Source organism: Lupinus angustifolius, chromosome LG12 (assembly GCF_001865875.1).
Source record: "Lupinus angustifolius cultivar Tanjil chromosome LG12, LupAngTanjil_v1.0, whole genome shotgun sequence".
In the NCBI taxonomy this organism is placed as follows: domain Eukaryota; kingdom Viridiplantae; phylum Streptophyta; class Magnoliopsida; order Fabales; family Fabaceae; genus Lupinus; species Lupinus angustifolius.
Genome location: NC_032020.1, coordinates 15,302,222 through 15,321,717, shown reverse-complemented (window position 1 = coordinate 15,321,717; position 19,496 = coordinate 15,302,222). Strand labels below are relative to the sequence as shown.

General features: G+C 32.8%; 3 protein-coding genes across 3 annotated transcripts; all 3 read right to left on the bottom strand.

Moving 5' to 3' along the window:
- On the bottom strand, window positions 4,197–6,894 carry LOC109362515 (30S ribosomal protein S20, chloroplastic-like). The gene is made up of 3 exons (XM_019608348.1): window positions 6,674–6,894; window positions 6,358–6,524; window positions 4,197–4,616 (listed from the first exon to the last, which is right to left on the bottom strand). The coding sequence occupies exons 1-3, from the start codon at window positions 6,819–6,821 to the stop codon at window positions 4,383–4,385; spliced, it is 549 nt and encodes a 182-aa protein (XP_019463893.1). The 5' UTR covers window positions 6,822–6,894; the 3' UTR covers window positions 4,197–4,382.
- LOC109362514 (protein CUP-SHAPED COTYLEDON 2-like) lies at window positions 10,330–13,711 on the bottom strand. Its single transcript, XM_019608347.1, has 3 exons — window positions 12,337–13,711; window positions 11,970–12,253; window positions 10,330–11,140 (listed from the first exon to the last, which is right to left on the bottom strand). Exons 1-3 carry the CDS (start codon window positions 12,521–12,523, stop codon window positions 10,538–10,540), a joined length of 1,074 nt encoding a protein of 357 aa, XP_019463892.1. The 5' UTR covers window positions 12,524–13,711; the 3' UTR covers window positions 10,330–10,537.
- Window positions 17,751–19,032, bottom strand: LOC109361549. Its single transcript, XM_019607036.1, has 2 exons — window positions 18,993–19,032; window positions 17,751–18,825 (listed from the first exon to the last, which is right to left on the bottom strand). The coding sequence occupies exon 2, from the start codon at window positions 18,817–18,819 to the stop codon at window positions 17,821–17,823; it is 999 nt and encodes a 332-aa protein (XP_019462581.1). The 5' UTR covers window positions 18,820–18,825; window positions 18,993–19,032; the 3' UTR covers window positions 17,751–17,820.

Genomic DNA, 19,496 nt, shown 5'->3' with positions numbered 1-19,496 from the left:
CATAAATGGTATTACCGCAGTACAAAGATATCTGTATGAAATCAACAAAAATCATAAATGATATTTTAAGACATTTATAAATTTTTATAATGTAGAATAATTTATAATTGATTTTTAAAGAAAAATATCTATTTTGCTGCAACAATTTGCATGTTAAATGAAAAAGATATCCAAAGTAGATCCGCTCCATGCCATATTACATTTCAATATGTTGAGATTCCTAACCAAGTGTCAAGCTAAGGTATTATGTATATTATATCTATATCCATATTATACCTATATTTATACTATATACAAAATCAAAACTTAAAATAATTATCATCATAGTTCCATTTTTCTATTTTGTCTTTAACTTTTTTATTTCTAATTAAAATCGTCTATATCTATGTTATATATAAAGTCAAAACTTAAAATAACTATCATCGTAGTTCTATTTTTCTATTTTGTCCTTAAATTTTTTATCTCTAAAGGAAAATTATATAATCCTAGATAACTATAATTAAGACATCTCACACATCTAATAAAAAACATTCTAATTCTCTAAAATAAAAAATGCAAAATTAATACTTAATATCATAAAATAAGAATACGAGTCGGCAGACATGAAGTGTCTATTGACACACTAATATATATAAAGTCAAAACTTTAAATAACTACCATGATATAATTTTTTACATTTTAAAATTACCCTTTTGTAATTCCTCCATTACTGAGCATCATAAATTTCCAAATATTATTTTTATTCTTTTCAAAATATTACTAAACATTATTCTTATTTTTATCTTTTCTTTTCCAGTTCTATATTTAATTAATTTTCTTAAATCTTTAGTCTTTACTGAGTTTATATGTAACACTTCTTACATCTTTAACTCTTGAATTGATATTATTAATTTTAAAAGTTTTCGTTAAATAACTAAAATCTAAAAATATATATATATATATATATATAGTCTGTGTATTATCCATCTTTTATTTGGATATTTTTTAAAGTTAATAATGATTTGAAATGAATAATAGATGATATATTACTAATATAAAAAATTCTTACACTGTCAATATGTATATTTTTTTCTCACGTTTGAAATTTGAAAGGGTAATAAATTGTTCCCCAAAATATCTTTTAAAAAGTTGATTTTTACCCTTACCCAAGGGATTGAAATTAAGAAATCATCTATATAACTTCCCCCTAAATTATAAAAAAGGGATTTAGAAACATCCCATAGATTAGTGTAAATAAGCATTTGATGGTGTCACCAGTGGGGGCCTATTATATTTGCATTCAAAAATGCATATTCGGTTAAAATAGTTAAACTTTTGTTAGTTGGTTAGTTAATTTGGTTATGATAGTTAGTTTTTTTATCCTTTATATAAAAGATTCATTATAATTTTACTTTTCAATCTATTTAATATTCAATGAATAATGTTCTTTTTTTCATCTTTCTTGTTTCATCAAGAAGATTCCAAGCATGACTCCTACCATTTTAACATAGTATAACGTAATTAATCTTTTGTTAGCTTCCGCGTTTATGCTTCTATGAAGAACTTTCATCTCAGCTTATTATAGGGAGCAAGAATGGAGAGCGTCTACTAGAGTTACAACAATCTCATCACCATTTTCTTTGATCATCTAGAGTCCCTGGTTGAGGCACTTGATGATTGTGCCATTTCTATATCAAGCGTTCTTCCATTTCAAGATTCCCAAGAAAATTCATGCCAACAGTTTTGTATGGACCTTTGTGTTGTTTACTAATTAAAGAGACATGTTCATTTTATTTCTTGCAAAGTAATAAAAGATTAGTGCATATCTTCTTCTCAAAAGTTTCCACCATCTTCTTGCTTAACAAGTAACAACACTCAGAAGCAAAGAAGGGTGAGAAAAGTTTCATTCAATTATGTTTATCGAAGTGGTTATATTGGTATATGAATATTATTAAGCAATATGCAAGTTCCCCTGAGATCTTTCAGAGTTCTTGAGATTCTTGATCACTTCACATCTTTTTCTTCTTATTCTTCATCCGCTACCCACAATTATTTCTTGTCTATAGTACTATATTTTATTTACCATCTCTCATTAAACACACAACATTGTTAAAGTGTATACTTTTTCTTCTTTAAAGCAATACATTGGGATCAAGATTAAAGTCCATTTTATTTTCTCTTTTTCATTTATTATGGTTGGTTTGGTTGGTTAAGCTTCTGTCAAAATAGATGGTTAAGCTTTGGATGAAATTTGCCTACGGTGGTCAAGCGTCAGTGTTGCTTCACATTCAGATTCCAAGACTGGGAGATGAATATTCACTCACAAGTAAGAGGAGATATTAGAGTATATCATTGTGTTCAACACAATTATTTCAAGCTTGGAATGCTTAATACATTCCAACTTGCGGGAGAATGTTAAAATAGTTAAATTTTTGTTAGTTGGTTAGTTAATTTGGTTAAGATAATTAGTTTTTCTATCCTTTATATAGAGGATTCAATGTAATTTTGTTTTTCAATCTATTCAATATTCAATAAATAATATTCTCTTTTTCATCTTTCTTATTTCATCAAGAATATTTTAAGCATAACTCCTACCATTTTAACATATTCACAATCTTTATCAGCTAATCCATAAATTATATGGTTTTTTAAAGATTAGTGTAAATAAGCATTTGATGGTGTCACTAGTGGGGGGCTATTATATTTGCATTCCAAAATGCATATTCACAATCTTTGTCAGCTAATCAATAAACTATATGGTTTTTTTAAAGATTAGTGTAAATAAGCATTTGATGGTGTCACTAGTTTCAACTACCATTGAATTGTGTAAACCATTCTACTTGCTCATGAGATTGAGAGTGATCGATCCTTTTAATGTGATGAGTTATTATAATCTACTATCTCATTCTAATTATAAGACATCTCTAACTAAATTTTATGTAACACAAATAAAAATGGTTTCTTTATTTATTTTTAAATAATATAAGATTACAATCTTATACTCATTTAACATGGCTCCTTAATTAATAATCTTATCGACAACAAGAACAACAGAAAATTATAAATAATCAAAGTTTTAATAGAAGCAAATAAGAGAGAAAAAATGTTAAATATAAAACATAAAGTGTCTTATAAAAATGATTATAAGAATTTTTAAGACGATTTCTTATAGCAAGAACTAGACAGAGTATATTCTAAAGTGAAGACATATTTTTAGATACTTGGTCCATGATTTTTATTTCTAACATTAAGGAAGATTCTCAATTTAAAATTATTGATCTTAATCCGTTTCATTTGATTTGCTTATTTACTTTCAAGTGCCAATTTCAAATAACACAAAAGAGGACATTTATTACATTTTCGATATGTTATTTGTACAATCAATTTATACATCATGACATTCATTTTGAGGGCTTCACATTTTGTTTTTCTTGTTTTTCTGTCATTCTCCACCAAAAATGAAAAGAGAATGTAGAGCTCTCCACAATTCTTCTTTAAGTAAAAAGATAAAGTAGAGGTTCTTGGCCCAAAATTTGGAGAATCGCATCATATGGTTCAAAACCCACCTAATTCATGAGATCTTTGCATCATTAGCCCAGTATTTAAATACATGATGCTAATTTTTGACCCATTATCCAAAGGTGCATAATTTCTAACTTGGAACCTTTTTTCATTTGAAATTTATTTACTTTATAAATAAGGAAAATGATATTCTTACTAGGAAAAATTACATCACACATATGCTATATAAGCAGTTAAACTCGCACGATCACTGACATTTTACCCATTAGGGTTAGTTTGGGAGTTAGATTTTGGAAGGCAAGGCTTAAGAGTCATCTCACAATTGTATTTCATAGCTTCTGTGGCGGGATATCTTATCGATCTCTCCAGGAAAAAAGATACCAAACCTTCTCTTTCTCTTCCTTCCCCTCCAAAATCCAACTCCCAAACTAACCCTTAGATGAGTTTCTAGCATACCATAATCAAGGACTGATCCGGAACGAATATGAGGGAGGGACCAAATCAACAAAGCCACAGTACAAGTTGTAGCTAAATAGTTGATTATAAAACACAAAATTCTTATTTTTTAGCCACGTTTTACAGACAACTCCTAGTCACTTATGTAGGCAACTTCAATAATGAGCAGGATTGCAATAAAAATCAAGTTTTGAACAGTCACCTAGTTGGATGAGACATTGCCATGTACTATCAAGAACTAAAATAAAGGCTAAATTAGGAAATGGTATTAAAATCAATGGCTTTACATGATTAAGTATGGAACACTAAACCAATTGGAACTAACACAGAAGACTAGACATAATGTTTGAAGAGAGCAACAAAATTCTGCATAAAACTTCTGTGGCACCTCATTTTAACCCAAGGGGATGAATGAGAGGCTTGTTTCAGACACTGCTGGCTTCAGGAACCGGGGTATACCAGCCATGATGGATCTCTACCGCCTTCTTTCTTCTGGCAAGCCGAGACTTGCGATTGGCTCCAGTGTTCCTGTGCAGTGTGCCCGCTTTCACTGCTTTGTCAATTACTGAGTATGCCTCTCCAATCAGTTTCTCGACAGAGAGGATTTCGTCGGCTTGTGCCTCGGGTTTCTTTTTAAGCCCTTCCAGAGCTTCCAAAACCTGCAGATCATTAATTACAAGAATATTAAACCATTCCCTTACAAACAAATATTATAAAACTAGAAATTGAGTTGGTTGTACAGATAAGGATTTCTTTAGTGGAATGGCAAGAGGGATTAACATGAGCTTCCGCAAGTACTTTACACTCTGAGCAAGATCAAGAGCATCTGCTGCACTTTGATATACAACCCATGGCCATGACTCACAATGTTAAATAAACCTAAATATTACCGTATGAAAGTGCCCAATGTAAGCACTTAAAATAATAAATATGTTGGAATATCAGGATTCTTTTTATTTTAGAAGTGGTCCGAGTTTGTACTATACCAATACATAATCTAGAATGTTATCATAAATAGGAGCATTAGTGTATTGTTTTACATCATGTCATCATCATTTGACAACACTCCCTATAATTTCCTCATCATCAATTAGGATTTCTTGTCAGGAGCGAGAAGAACACTGTTCCTTACACATCAGAACTGTGGAACCATAGATGGGAAGTAGGTGCAATCATGCCTACACTTCTGCTTCAATAAATAAGTATCATGAATTCAACTCTACAGTCTTACAACATGTAAGAGAATTACAAAAACAGGAATGCAACATGTTATTGCCAAGTATAGTGTCGTGACAATTGACAAAATATGGATGACGGGGACATTGAAAACCATTTGTTGCTGTAACCAGTAACCACTTAATATTAATTTTACATGCTAGAAAAGTATATTATAATCCTTGTCAATGAAAGCAAAACACTCAACTAGTCATGAACATTCATAAAGGTTGATAGAAAAAACAAGAAAAGCATAATTATTCATTTTCACTTTATGCTAACATCCTGTCAAAGCGCAAAACAGGTACAAGTGAAACACCACATTTGGTTCAAAGCAAAAACTTTGAGACTCTAGAAAAGAAAAAGTATTCAGAAATGTACTAGAAAACAAACCCGTAGACAGTCACAGCACTCCACTACCCCGGTCAAGTCCATCAATTTTTAGCGAAAACATTATAAACCTCACAGATTTGGGGCCTAGAATATGGTTTTTCCAATTACTTGTGTTATTACAGACTCATGTTCAAGACGAACCATGTTTGTGTTTACACCATAGCTACCTGGTACATGGTACCAATATGCACTATGTGGTTCACACGATTTGTCACTTTTTACATTATTATTAAAAGACTTTATTTATAACGAACCCGGATATGGTACGCAGTTCGGTGAATTCAGTATGTAGTACATATGTAAGTGAGTGAATCATGTAACTATGGTATAGACGTATCAATCAGTCACAGGATAATTCAAACTTACAAAATTTTACACATCATAAAATTCAAGTGCGAATATGTTGCCAGCACAGGATGGAAAATGCTGAACTTACTAAGTTGTCAGCACAGGATGGAGGGTTCTCCACTAAAGTGAGCTTATGTGTAAAGTGATTAAATTTATTCAGCATTGATTTAATCTAAAATGCATTAGAATCTTAATTGACTAATAGCCTAGGGGCAAGTACTCTCTAACTTGCTTGCTCTACATATAATTGACTAACATAATTTATGTGAACTCAAGTTAACATTAACATCATTCATTTTCAATCCAATCCATGTATAATTATGGTGAATGAGATATACAATTGGCCATCAATTTCAAGTAATACCAAAGAATAGTTCCAATTTAAAAGAAATTATTTGAAAACAATTAAAAAAAATTATGGAATTAGTGTAGTTTGTGGGCTACCTTCCTCATACGGGTTCTTATCTCTGATTTGCGGGCTTTGTTGTAAACGCGGCGTTTCTCGGACAAACGAGCTCTCTTCACTGCCGAGTCAGCCTTTTTTGTAGTCACTTCGCAAACCACCCTTAAACGCTGCGTTGGGTTCTGCACTGTGCTCAACGACACGCTACCTGTGAAAATAAACCAACACGGACCCATAATTGAAAACTCGATCAAAATCAAATTTTGAACATTCCCAGCTGAAAATATGAAGTAAAAGAGAGGTTTCATGAAAGGAAAAGGGTTAAAGAGAAAGGACGGAAATAGAGAAAAGTGGTACCTTTGGATAAGAGAGTGTGGGAGAGGTTTTTGGAGAAACTGAGAGAAGGGGAATTGGAGATGGGAGAGGGAGAAGAAGAAGAATAATTGAGGGAAAGGTTCCTCATTTGGGAGGGAAGTGTTGCCAAGGAGCATGAAAATGCTGCCATCTCTCTCTGTCTCACTCTCGCAACAATGAGCTCTTTGGTTTGAAGGGTCTTTCTCTTTATCCGTTGAGGGGAAGGGATGATTTTGATGAGTGATGCCAGATAACTTCTTTATAAAATTACAATAACCTCCCCTTGTATTTAACTTTATTACATAGAGCACCCTCTTGTTTAAAAGAATTAATCCTAGCATATCTATATATGGATAAACATGCTAGATTACATTATTGTGTAATTTCATGTGATAATATGTTTGATTGAAAAACATATATTTAAATTTAAAATTTAATAATAAAATATATTTTTGACCAATTAATAAAAGTGACATATGGATTTGCATATTTTCTAGGACAGAATTACTTGTATCATTACATTATTTATCATCTATATTTAATTATTATTTACTATATAATATAAATGTATGATGTACATATTATATTCATATATGATTTGTTTAGAATCATGTATATTGGAGGAGCAGTCCCTTCTATACATAACTAGTTACATAAAGTTAATTCGTGATTGAAAGATATAGACACTATTAAATTAGTTCTCTAAAAAAATATATCAAATAGTCTTGTAAATAATTATATAAAAAAGAGTAGATTAACTAAAAAATAATCCAATTTCAAGAGAAAGAAGGAGATCCCAATAAAAGTGGATGTGAATCACTAGTCGTAAGAGTGTCTCGTTCCATATCCCGAACAAATCACATATTGACATGTGAATAAAAGAAAATTTTAAAAAATAAAAAGTAGCAATCTGATTAACTTGGAACGGAGAGTAAGACACTGATTAAGACAGGTTTGTCCAATAAAAGTTTGATTGTTGTAGATTCATGCAATGATGTGAAAATCGTATCGTACTGACCGGTTTAATCAAAAAACTGGCGAATCAGACCCTTAACCAGTACGGAACAGATGTTCAACTGACCAAATATCAAAACTGGTTAAAACCAGTCAAAAACAATGAACCGGATGGTATTTGACTAAACTGGCCGGTTTATACACATATTTTTTTAAAAAAAAAAACTTAAAAACTCATTACAAGGTAACTTATTTTTCCAACCCATCTTCAACACTTCAAGGTACATGCTTTCGAGACATACTTAGATTAACCTTTTGGTTCCAAACAAATTTTGTGTAATCTCATTGACATTTGTGTAATCTTGGTGTATTGTTTCAAGATATGATTTGGTGCAAAAGTATAATTTATTTGTTTTGTAGAGTGAATTATGAACTTGTGTCATTTATTTATATTTTGCGGTTGTTAAGGGATACTTTTGGATTAATATATGTTTTGTAATTTAGACTTTGAAATTGTTAAAGATGTAAAGTTGTTTATTTGTGTGAATTACAAGTAGATTATGAATATAGATTATAAATTTGAATCTACCTATTTGAATTTTTTTGTTATAGGTTTATATATATAAATATAAGCAGATATATTCAGTTTAATTGATATGCGGTTTAATTAGTGAACCATCGGTTGAACCAGTGTGTCACTATACCAGTAGCCTCCTGACCGGTTTAACAACACTCGATTCATGTATTCTTTTTTTCTTCTTCTCCCGCTAACTACAAAATGAACATGAATGAATTGTACAGTACAATAAACCGTTTTTTTTACTTTGCAAGTGAGATTTGGTCATAGATTTCTCCAACCACTAACGTCCATATGATTATGCACATTGTAAGTTATGGCAAATCGGCAATGGCATATGTACCTACATTTAATATTTATTACAATACCAATGCAAAAATCCCAATTTTCTAATGTGCCATTTTCTGCAACTTTCCACATTTATGCAATGGGTTTGCAATAATTTTGATGTAGCAATGTTCACAAGAGGAGAATAGGGAAATGGTAGGGTAAACTTTGAAGTTTGAATGGACAAAATGCTTGAAAGGTTGCTAATATTGTGAGGCTTTATGGGTCCCCGCAGTACCTAGCTACACTAAGGTTCAGCCAGAGGAAGGAAAAAAGTCACAGTGTTAATAGGGAGAGCATTAAAATTTGTCCCTTCCAAATTGGATGGATATGGCTTCTTTAGCCATAGTACTCACCAAGTCTAAACTGAGACTCAGAACCCCCACGTGAAATGAACCAAAACAAGGCCTTTTCTTAACAGGCAGAGGAAAATCATGGTGGAACTAGGTTGAAACTAGGGGTGAAATTTTTCACCTTCAGATTTTTAAGCAGGTTTCTGGATCAGTAATCTCTTATGACCATTAAAATTATGATATATATCCTATTTAATTATTTCTTTAAAAAATATTTCTTACTAACGTAAGGAGATAAGTTATTTCCTATTACGAGGAGATAAGTTATTTCATACTACGAGGAGATAAGTTATTTCATACTACGAGGAGATAATTTATTCTATTATTGTTTTAATATATTTGTATTTTGATTCTATCATGTATAGGTTATTGAATGTTTGGTAAACGTAGATGTAATCCAACTTAGAGTTTTCATCATAACAAGAAGAGAGTTCATTTCATTAAGTGACAGACATGAGTTATATAATTCAATGATCATTGTAAACTAACAAGGAATGAAAGACACTTCTTGTTATGTTGTACTGCATAATTTCGATTGGGGTTTCTTGTTATATATAACTTATAGTACAGCATAGTTCAATTTTATTATGTGTAAATGGTCATTGAGTTATGTAAATCTAATTATTTTCTTGATTATTTCTTATGTAGCAAAGAAGTTATTCACCAATGTTTGTGGTTGAATAAGGTCGTAAAATAGTGTAATATTGATGCATTGACAGTGTAAAGAATTATGCACAATTAGTACATCATTCACCCTTTATTTGGATTAGTTTTTGTGAAAAGTAAACATAATTAAAAATGAATGGTAGATAATGGAGTGACAGTATAAAATACACTTACAGTGTTGGTGTATACATCTTTTTTTTTTTTCTCCTAAGAAAAATGATGAAACTTTTCATTTGTGGACAAAACATAATATTTCATTCTTCAATTTTTGAATAGTATATATGAAGGAGGATATAAAATTATATATTTTTAATTAAAAATAATAATCTGAATCCTTGGGGGGAAAATGGTGTCAAGTGCTTCATCACACTCATTACCATACTCGAAGCCTAACAAATAACAAAATCTAATAAACATATTTTTTAACAGTCATAATAAATTGGAGATTATATAATCACTTCAAATATATTACCTATTTATTCATCCGAATTTAATAAAATAAAATATATCAACCAATAAATCCTTTAATATAACTTGATCATGGGAGAAAAATTCCAGCATATACATTTCAGACTAACAACAATAGAACATTAGCCATAACTCATTAAAGTAACTCGATAATCAGAGAACCCTATCTCCTCGTCAGCTTCTACCTATTTATAACAATCTAAGATCTTCTGCTACAAACATCGCCATCATATCCAGCAGACAAGATCAAACAGTGATACTTCCATACGCATTTAATTTCGAAAGGTTCCACCATGCACATTTTAATAATCAAAGGTCATACTAAATATAAACTGCATTCATATATCATTGGTCATACTTAAGTTAAGTACAATCACAATACCGAAATATTTCCCTAGAAAATACAACATTACATAATACTTAATACAACCAAGTCAATCTAACAAAAGTTCAAGCAAAATAAGGGAAACATAGATTAGTCAACGTGAAAATAAGGTCAACAACACAATTTAGATATCACGATCAATAGCTCCAAATGCAATCAAGCTCGGAATGCCCCAGCCCCATGCTGGAGCTACCATCAGCCACCACAGACTTCGGCTCCTCGGACATCGGCCAGTTCGGGGCGGCAGCCATGTCACTGGAACCGTCCAGGTGGAGTGGGGCGGAGGAGAAAAATAACGGCATCTGGAGGTTATCTTGGAGTGACCTTAGGCTAGGGAAGGCTGAGACACCAACATTGCCTTGGAACCGAGTGAAAGGATCAAGATTCTCATGAGTCAGCAGCGGCGGAGGAGGAACAAGGTCAAAGGTTTCATTGTTAAAGTTGTTGGCTGAGATTGTGGAGAAACAGGACACGTGCTCTATTTGGGGGACGGTGGTGCTGTCGTAGGAGCAGCCATCACGGTAGTTGAATGCGGCTGTGCTGCTGGTGGTGTATGGAGAAGAGTCTAGCAGTGGTGGAAGGTAAATGGAAGAAGGTGAACCGGGTTCAAGGCCTAGGCTCATGCTAGCAGATGAGGTGCTAACTCTAGTCTTATTGGAACTGCTTGTGGCGGTGGCAGACACGGTGGAGCCACCACCACTGTTGTTCTTCTCGAACACCCGGGATATCACCCATTCATCCTATTCATTAAATAAAAATAAAACCATTTAATGTTAATAATCAGAGATACAAAAACCCTGATACAATTAATCAGTGTATAACATGAATATGCAAGTGTATATGTCAGGTAATACAAAAACCCTGATACAATTGCTATAAAGCTAGCTAAGGGAATAATAAATGAATAACTGTTTCTGAAATGTATTTTGTGTAAGCAGAAATGCAGAATGTTAAAAGCTACTAGTATGCTTCAGGATCTTCTGCTTTCTTAGCAGGACTGTGGAAAAAAGGGTCATTTAATGATGATGATGCAGTGGCTTAATGCTGTTCTATTGATGATTACTTATTTTGTTGTGATCATTTTCATAATAATTTATAGTTCCCATGCAATCTCATATATTCACGTTATTAAGCTAAGGAGCGTGCCTTTGTACCTAAGGGCAATGACCAGTGGCCAAGTACGTATAACACTTTTGAGTAATATACATTATGAAAAATAAATGAAAGAGAAAAACATCATGAACTTCAATAAATGAAGTTGAAAATGTGGATATCTTCATCTCGCAAAGGGTTAAAATTGTGGGTTGATTCATATCAATTTAACCAGCACACATACAAAAAGGGTTGCTGCAATGTTAGTTGACATGCTTGGTGTTTTCTTTTCTTGGCTTAACCAGGGAGGGCTGTGCCCTTATTTGTTGATGGTGTTATTTAATTTGTATCAAATTTGGATTGTATTTTCTAGAAAATACATATGATGCTAAAGCTAGTTCTAATTTCTTTTAATAAAACACACCGTGGAAAGAACTACATTTTATGAAGAAATATAGAAAAGGAAGATTATGAGACCTTGGAGCTCCTAGAGAGGTAAAGGTAAGCAAATTTGCCTTCAAGGCGATACTCATGCATGACCCAGTTGCTCTTTTCACCTTTTGGAGCTCTTCCTTTGTAGAAAACCAAAGTTTTCTTCATACCAACAAGTGCACAAGTTTTGGAGCTATAGATTTCCCTGTCTTTCCCAGTAGCTTTCCAATAACCGCTTTCTGTTGCCCTATTAGTACGTAACCCAGTTGGGTACTTCCTGTCACGTAAGCTAAAGAAGTACCACTCCTTCTCACCCATCTTCGCTTTCCCTACAAACAACAACATAAGTTAGGAAACTGATCTAACTTGTATTGAAGTTGGGAAAAAGAACAAGAGTTTTATGTTTATATACCTGGGAGCTGCCATGGCTCACACTTGTTGAGGTCAACTTCAGCTATGGCTCTACCAGTGAAGGTGTTGTCTAGGACCTTCTTGAGGAGATAGTATGTGATAAGCTCCTCATCAGTGGGATGGAAACGAAAACCAGGTGGTAAGAGTGCATCATTGTTGTCAAAATGGTGGTGGTAGTAGTTATCCATTGAAAACAATGATAAGAGAGAAATGTCAAGAAAGAGTGAACTAGAACAAGGATTTGAAAATGTTGGTTTCAAAATAATTGAAGGCTCTTCATTATATAGGAAGGGAAGTGAATGAGGGTTTCTTTTTTGTTTTTTGCTTTGGGGTGTGTGTGTTTATTCTGTTGTTTATAAGAGAGATTTTTTAAGTGGGATTGGATTTGAGGAATCGAGTGGCAGAGAGGAAAAGACGAAATAATAAGGGATGATATGGCTGGAAATATGTGTATGTTTTTCTCTGTACTGTCCTCTTCTGATATCTCTCTCTTTCTCTATCTACTCTCCTCTGCCACCGTCCCTATTATAATCCACAATTTCACATAGCTAGAGAGAGAAAGAGTGTGATGTGTAATGTTACAACTTTAGATGCATAGGAGTCTCGTGGTTCTATAGTGGAGAAATTATTATAAGTTGGAAGCTCAATCAAATTAGAAGTTCAACCAAATTATCATCAGAAATAATACTGTATTAATAATTTAAAGTTACATAAGCTTATTCTAAGCTAATAATAAAAATCTGATTTGGACAATTCGTACTTAAACCAGATCATAATTTTATCCTGAATGCGTGCGTGTGTGAAAAAATGTACAGGTACTCCTCTGTCAGTAAAGAAATTACATGGGGTGGGAACAGAAAGTCGTTTTATTATCACAAGCTAGGGAATAGTAAAATATTTCATATAAGAGAAAAATAGTAATAAGAAGAGGAAAATAAAATAAATGAGAGAGTTTGATTTCACTTATCTGAATAAAGCTGTTTCATATATCCTCTGTCAGCACAGCACATATTAACTAATCAGAAAGCCATGTTTATTACACGCCAACTCCCTACTCCTACCCAATTCTTTCTACCTCTCACTTCATTTTCCAGAAATTCTGCTACCCTTGTAAATTCTTGTTTTTCAGGATACAGACTCTTCCAAATTTTTAAACATGAGGATTTGTTCATCTATCAAATCCTATCCAATCCATCACAATCAGCAACACCATTGAGAGAGAGGGGCAAGGTGATGCTATAACTATTGCTAGGTGAGTGTGAATCATTGATGCAATGAGAGTTTGACACATCATGCTCTGATTTTGAGACCACACAAGCACTTCTCTCACAGGCTTTACATCACATCAACTCTTCAATCTGCATGCTGAGGTCTTCTCCCCAAAACAAACTTTATATAACTAGTATCTTCATTAATCATTAACATTGTACATTCTTATTATGAACTTCCACATTCTTTAATATATATTTTTTATCATCTATGCATTTATAATTAAATTTTGCTACCAACTTATTATGCTATTGTACTAATTTTGCCTTTTCATGAAAACAAATTTATATTAAATGTAATAGAAATCTAGCTTCTCTTTTCTTTCTAGCGGTGAAGGCACTTTTTGCAACAGTGATTCCATAAAAAGCATAAAATTCCTCGACGATTTTCTCCACTCTAGGTTGGCTAAACCCTTTCAGGATTTTGTCCTAGCATCCCATGATCCCGAAGTTGCAACCTTTTTGGCTTGGAACTCACGGTTCCTATGTTAAGTCCCTCTCGTGCCACCTTCGTTATGCGAACCGAATCGTGTATTTATCTGTGTACCCAAAAAGTTTCAAACTTTTTTCTTTTTCGTATGGGGTGGTGAGGAAAAAATGACATTAGAAAAGGGTAAATGGCTTTGAAAAGTGAAAACTGTTAAGAAAACACAGAAACTCATTACAGATGGTGGCACACTCTATGTGCCTAATCGCATGTGATTGATGGACGTCGACTAACCCGTCCGGTTCAATCGAACCGGGTTGACTTTTTTGGTTAAAAATTTAAAAAATTATCAAAATGTTTCTTTTGCAATTTTCCTGAAATATTTTTTTACGGTTTATTTATTAATTTGAAAGAATACAAACAAAATAAAATTTGTATACATTACGAGAGGAAAAGGACAAGGTGGGGTGACGAGTGCTGAGGTCATACCCGCCGCCCTTAGGCTGCAACATTCTTGGGGTTCGTGCGGAGGAGGGGTCAGAATTAATAATAAGGAATAATGTGGGGAATATTTTATTTTATATAAAGGAGGGACACTCTGACGTGTCAGATCTTGGTTGTAGCATTGCAACTCAGCATTAGTACTGATAGATTTTGATTTTCTCTGTGAGTCATGAGTTTCAGTCTGTCTTAAAATTAAAGTAGAAAAATTATATAAAATATAGTTCTTGTGTTAGAGAGGATAAAATCCAATGTAAAATTTGCTTGATTGTTCACCAACAAGCTTAACAAGCTTACAAACACATGAATCGAAGAAGAAAAAGAAAGGTAACAACCGTGGTAGATATTCAACAAAATCTTAGGAAGGCAATAATATTTAATTAAATAAAAAAATATAAATAAACATATATGATGATCAAAGATAAAATTTTCAACTATTTTTTCAATATAAATTACTATGTTGTTTGTAAGAAATTCATCTTCTATCTTACTACGTAATTTTGTTTAATTGGTTATACCAAAATGATATTTATGTAGTGGTTGAATCATAATAAATAAAATAATACGAATAACTTGATAATATAATATGACTTATGATAGAAAATATTTTTAAACATTAATGGCTAACACCAAGAATAAAAAGTTGACATTTCAAATTAATATTCGTTTTCAGTAAAACTCATAGAATAGAATTTTTGGACAATATATATATATATATATATATATATTATCAATATTAATTACTTATAAGTATTCTTAGGGTATATATTATCAATACATATATAATCCCTTTCATCAAACATAAAATTATTATGAACTCAAACAAAGTCATATTATTATGAGCAATATCAATGTGTAAGAGAATTTGATCTATTATATATAATTTTAGAAGGACCATACAAGTTGTATTATATTTATTAATGAAGCTACAAATTAAAGAAATATGTGAGTTTCAAATATATATGCTCCAAAAAGTGTGTCACTCAATGTGTCACATTTTATAATTTAAAAGTTTAATAATTAAGTATTTTTATGGTCAAATACAGTAACTGACATATGAAGCGACACACTTTGTGAGACAACATATATAATTTCATAGGAAAACAAAAGATAAGGGGGGCAACTGCCCCCACCTGTCCCTTCCATCCTCCGCCACCGGGTACGAATAATACACAACTAATAATAACAAAGTTCCTTTTATATACAAACTTCCAAATAATTAATTATCTAAAACTAATTTCATCTAATCTGAAGTTAGATTTTAATCATCTAATTATAAGAAATCAACAATTTATATTTATCCACAAATATTGCTTGCATTACAAGCAAGCTACATGTACGTGTACATTGTCTATGGATCTACTTGATGATAGCATTTTAGACCATGTCTTGGTCTAGTCGTGTACATGTTTGGCTCGTGCCTTGGTTTGCAACATCAAACCTTCATCTCATGCCATATAATGTTTGGTTTGCATCTAGCTTGTGCCTCGTGCCATGACTCAGCGCATGTGTCTCGATTAGGTACCTTGTTTGGCGTGTCTCAATCAGGTGCCTTGCCTAGTGCATCATTGTCTCGACTAGGTGCCTTGGCTTGGCACACACCTAGCCTATGCCAAGTGTGTTGTTTGACCTGTGTTGACTCAAGTTGAGTCTTTCCACTTGACGTCTCTTGGCATATGCTTGGTTCAACTTGGTACTTGTCTAATATCAAATACAAATAGTGCAAGATCCTGAAATGGTGAATGACTAGTTTTAAGGTATAAGCCTTATAAATGCTAGCATCCGTACAAATCAATTTTGATCTGTGATTGACGATCGATTTTCAATATAAAGTAAAAAAGACATTAGGACATCATTTTGTTTAGAAGAGAGAACATTTTTCCCCAACCACGGTTCCTCTCAAACCATTCAGCGTTACAGCTTCAGCCAACAACTTGTTTAACTTGACCTTGCTGTTAACTTGACCTTACTTGCTGTTGTGGCCAATGGTCGTCTTCAGTGTTGTTAAAACCGCACGAGTTATCAAACTGGTCAGATACTGATATATTAGTACAGTGGTTCAACCGGTGGTTCAGTAATTAAACCGCATACCGGTTTTTATCCGGACATATCTGCTTATATTTATATATATATAAAAACTTATAATAAAAAAAATTCAAATAGGTAGACACTCAAATTTATAATTCATATTCATAATCTACTCAAACTTCGTATAAACAAACAACTATAAGTCTTTAATAAATTCAAAATCTAAATTACAAAATATATATATCAATCTAAAAGTATCACTTAACAACCACAAAATATAAATAAATAACACAAGTTCACAAATCACTCTACAAAACAAATAAATTTTGAGTTTTAATATTTAATATCAAGGTATCAAAGATGTCTCATATCGAGATTACACAAATGTCATTGAGATTATACACGAATGTTAGGAACCAAAAGGTGTAATCTAAATATGTCTTGAAGTGTTGAAGAAATGTTGGAAAGATGGGTCACATTGTATTGAGTTTTTAAGTTTTTTTTTTTTTAAAATATTGTGTATAAACCGGCCGGTTTAGTCAAATAGCGATCGGTTCACCGGTTTTTGACCAATTTTGATAGTTGGTCGGTTCAACATCTGTACCATACTGATTAGAAGTCCAATTCGCCGGTTTTTCGATAGAACCAGCCGGTACGTTTTTACATCATTGGTGTTATTCCCTCTTCAGCCCAATCCCAATCATCTCTCCAACTTTCATATGACAATGAGACATGGAACTAAGATAGAAAGAGGGTGAAGAAATACTTTTTTTTTTTCTTTCTAATTTTTAATAGTGGTGTAAGACTCTACTAATCTCCAGAAATATCATAAAATCAAAAGTTTAATTTCTATAAACAACATTGGTAAATTAGTCGCAACCCAAAAGGGTTAGTTAACCAAAAAAAAGGAGTAAAGCTTTGTAGTACAAAAAAGTGTTATAATATAGTAGATATTAATAATTTATATTTTAAATTAAAATAATATATACTTTGATAAATATTCGTACACATAAAAAAATATAAGAATCCGAGATATATTGATATTTTGTTTATTAAGTAATGATAGATTTACAAGGATGTCAACTTTAATTAGTAAGTGATCATTTCTCTATTTTAAAGGTCGAAAACTTATTTCAAATAAATATTTTTGCAGTTTTATCTTAAAAAATTAGTGAAAATGACAGTATCCAATATCCATCAAAGCTGAATATTTCATAGAGAAATAAACACAAACAGTTGATAAGCAACTAATATGGCAATGCTAACCAGAATAAGGCTTCCACATATCAACATAATATCTCAAAGGACCCGTTTTGATGACCTTCTTCCACGCATCAAGTTGAGGCAAATCCCCAGTAAGCGCAAGAGAGCTATCATCCTTCCCATTCCCAAGACTAAGCACAAAAAGCTTCTCACCAAAAACCACTTTCATTGCCTTCAATGTCTCTTCCATAACAACCTTTCCATCTCTATACTTATTCTCTGATTCCACACAATTTCCCCCAACATTCACCATTATCCTCCCACCTTTCCTCAAACACTTCTTCATCTTCTTCCACGTAGCAGGATCTTGTAGCTCAGGTATCAAACTACCCTTAGAGAACAAATCCACCATAATCCCACTGAACCCATCTTTCAAACTAGCATTCAACGCGTTCCCTACATAAATAAAAAGCCTTTCTTTGTTTTCCCTTTCGAGCTTTCCGAGGTTGAAGAATTCTCTGGCTACTTCTATAACCGATGGGTCGAGCTCCCAGCCGTGGATGACGGCGTCGGGGTAGAGTTCGAGGAGGATGCGGGCGGTGGAGCCGGCGCCGAAGCCGAGGATGGCCAAGGGTCCAGGTGGGAGAATTGGCGGGAGCGTGGCGAAGACGTCGAAGTAGGTTTCGGTTAGGGTTTTTAAGAGAAAAGAGATGCTATGAATGTTTCCAGGACCATCAAGAAGGAGAAGACGAGAACCGCGGAATGGGTGATCGGCTTTTCTAGAAACTTCTAGAACACGAATATAGTTGTGTCTTGATTTGAATTTGACTAGGATTTTAACGTCTTCGATGGGTATTCCATTTTCTTCGTTTTTTGTTGTTTTGGGTTGGAGAGAGGAAGAGTGATTAATTTGTTGGCATTTGGTTGTTAATGAAGTTGAAGGGGTTCTGAGAGAGAATGAAATATGGGTTGTGGGTTGAAGGTAACAGCATGATGATGGTAGCATAGAATTGTGAATGAATGTTTGTGTTTGGGGTGAAGAAACCACTATCGCCATTCTTCCCTTCTGGCTCCGTTGCTTGTGCAGGAGAGAAAATTTTGTCCTGGTTCTATCCCTTCCCTATCTTCTGATTGTTATTGTGAAATCAAATTATTTCTGCCGCAAGTAGATGTTTTTCCATGAATTTGAATCAACCGAAATTAATAAATAAAAAAATCTCAATTTCATACTAGGCAATTTCAAAGTTAGTCAAATTCGGCATAAGATTAAATTAGATGTTTTTCCTTAAAATTAGAGTTTTTTTTTTGAGGTGTTTCTAAGCACATTTTTAACTTAATCAAGATGAAGAAGTTTAAACTTATTCTTCATCTTAGCTATTAATTTTATGAATTTCTAATAGTTTAGATCTATTTACTAATTCTAATAGTTTTTCAACTTTCCTTATCATGTCATTTTACTCAAAAATCAAATTGTGATCTTATTTTGAGCAGAAGCTTTTGTTTCACGTGGGTGAAAGTATCTCCTGAGCACAAAAACATGTTAGAAGATAGATGCAATTAAAAAACGGGTATACTTTAAATAAGTTTAGATAAACGTTTATCCAAAAACACCTATGAGGAGGCAAATGCTGGGAGTGGCAAGATCAAGTTCCAAAATAAGACTTAATCTCACGTCCAAAGTGTGTGAAAATCTACTATCTTCTACTTTATACTATTATACTATCTCCTTAAGAA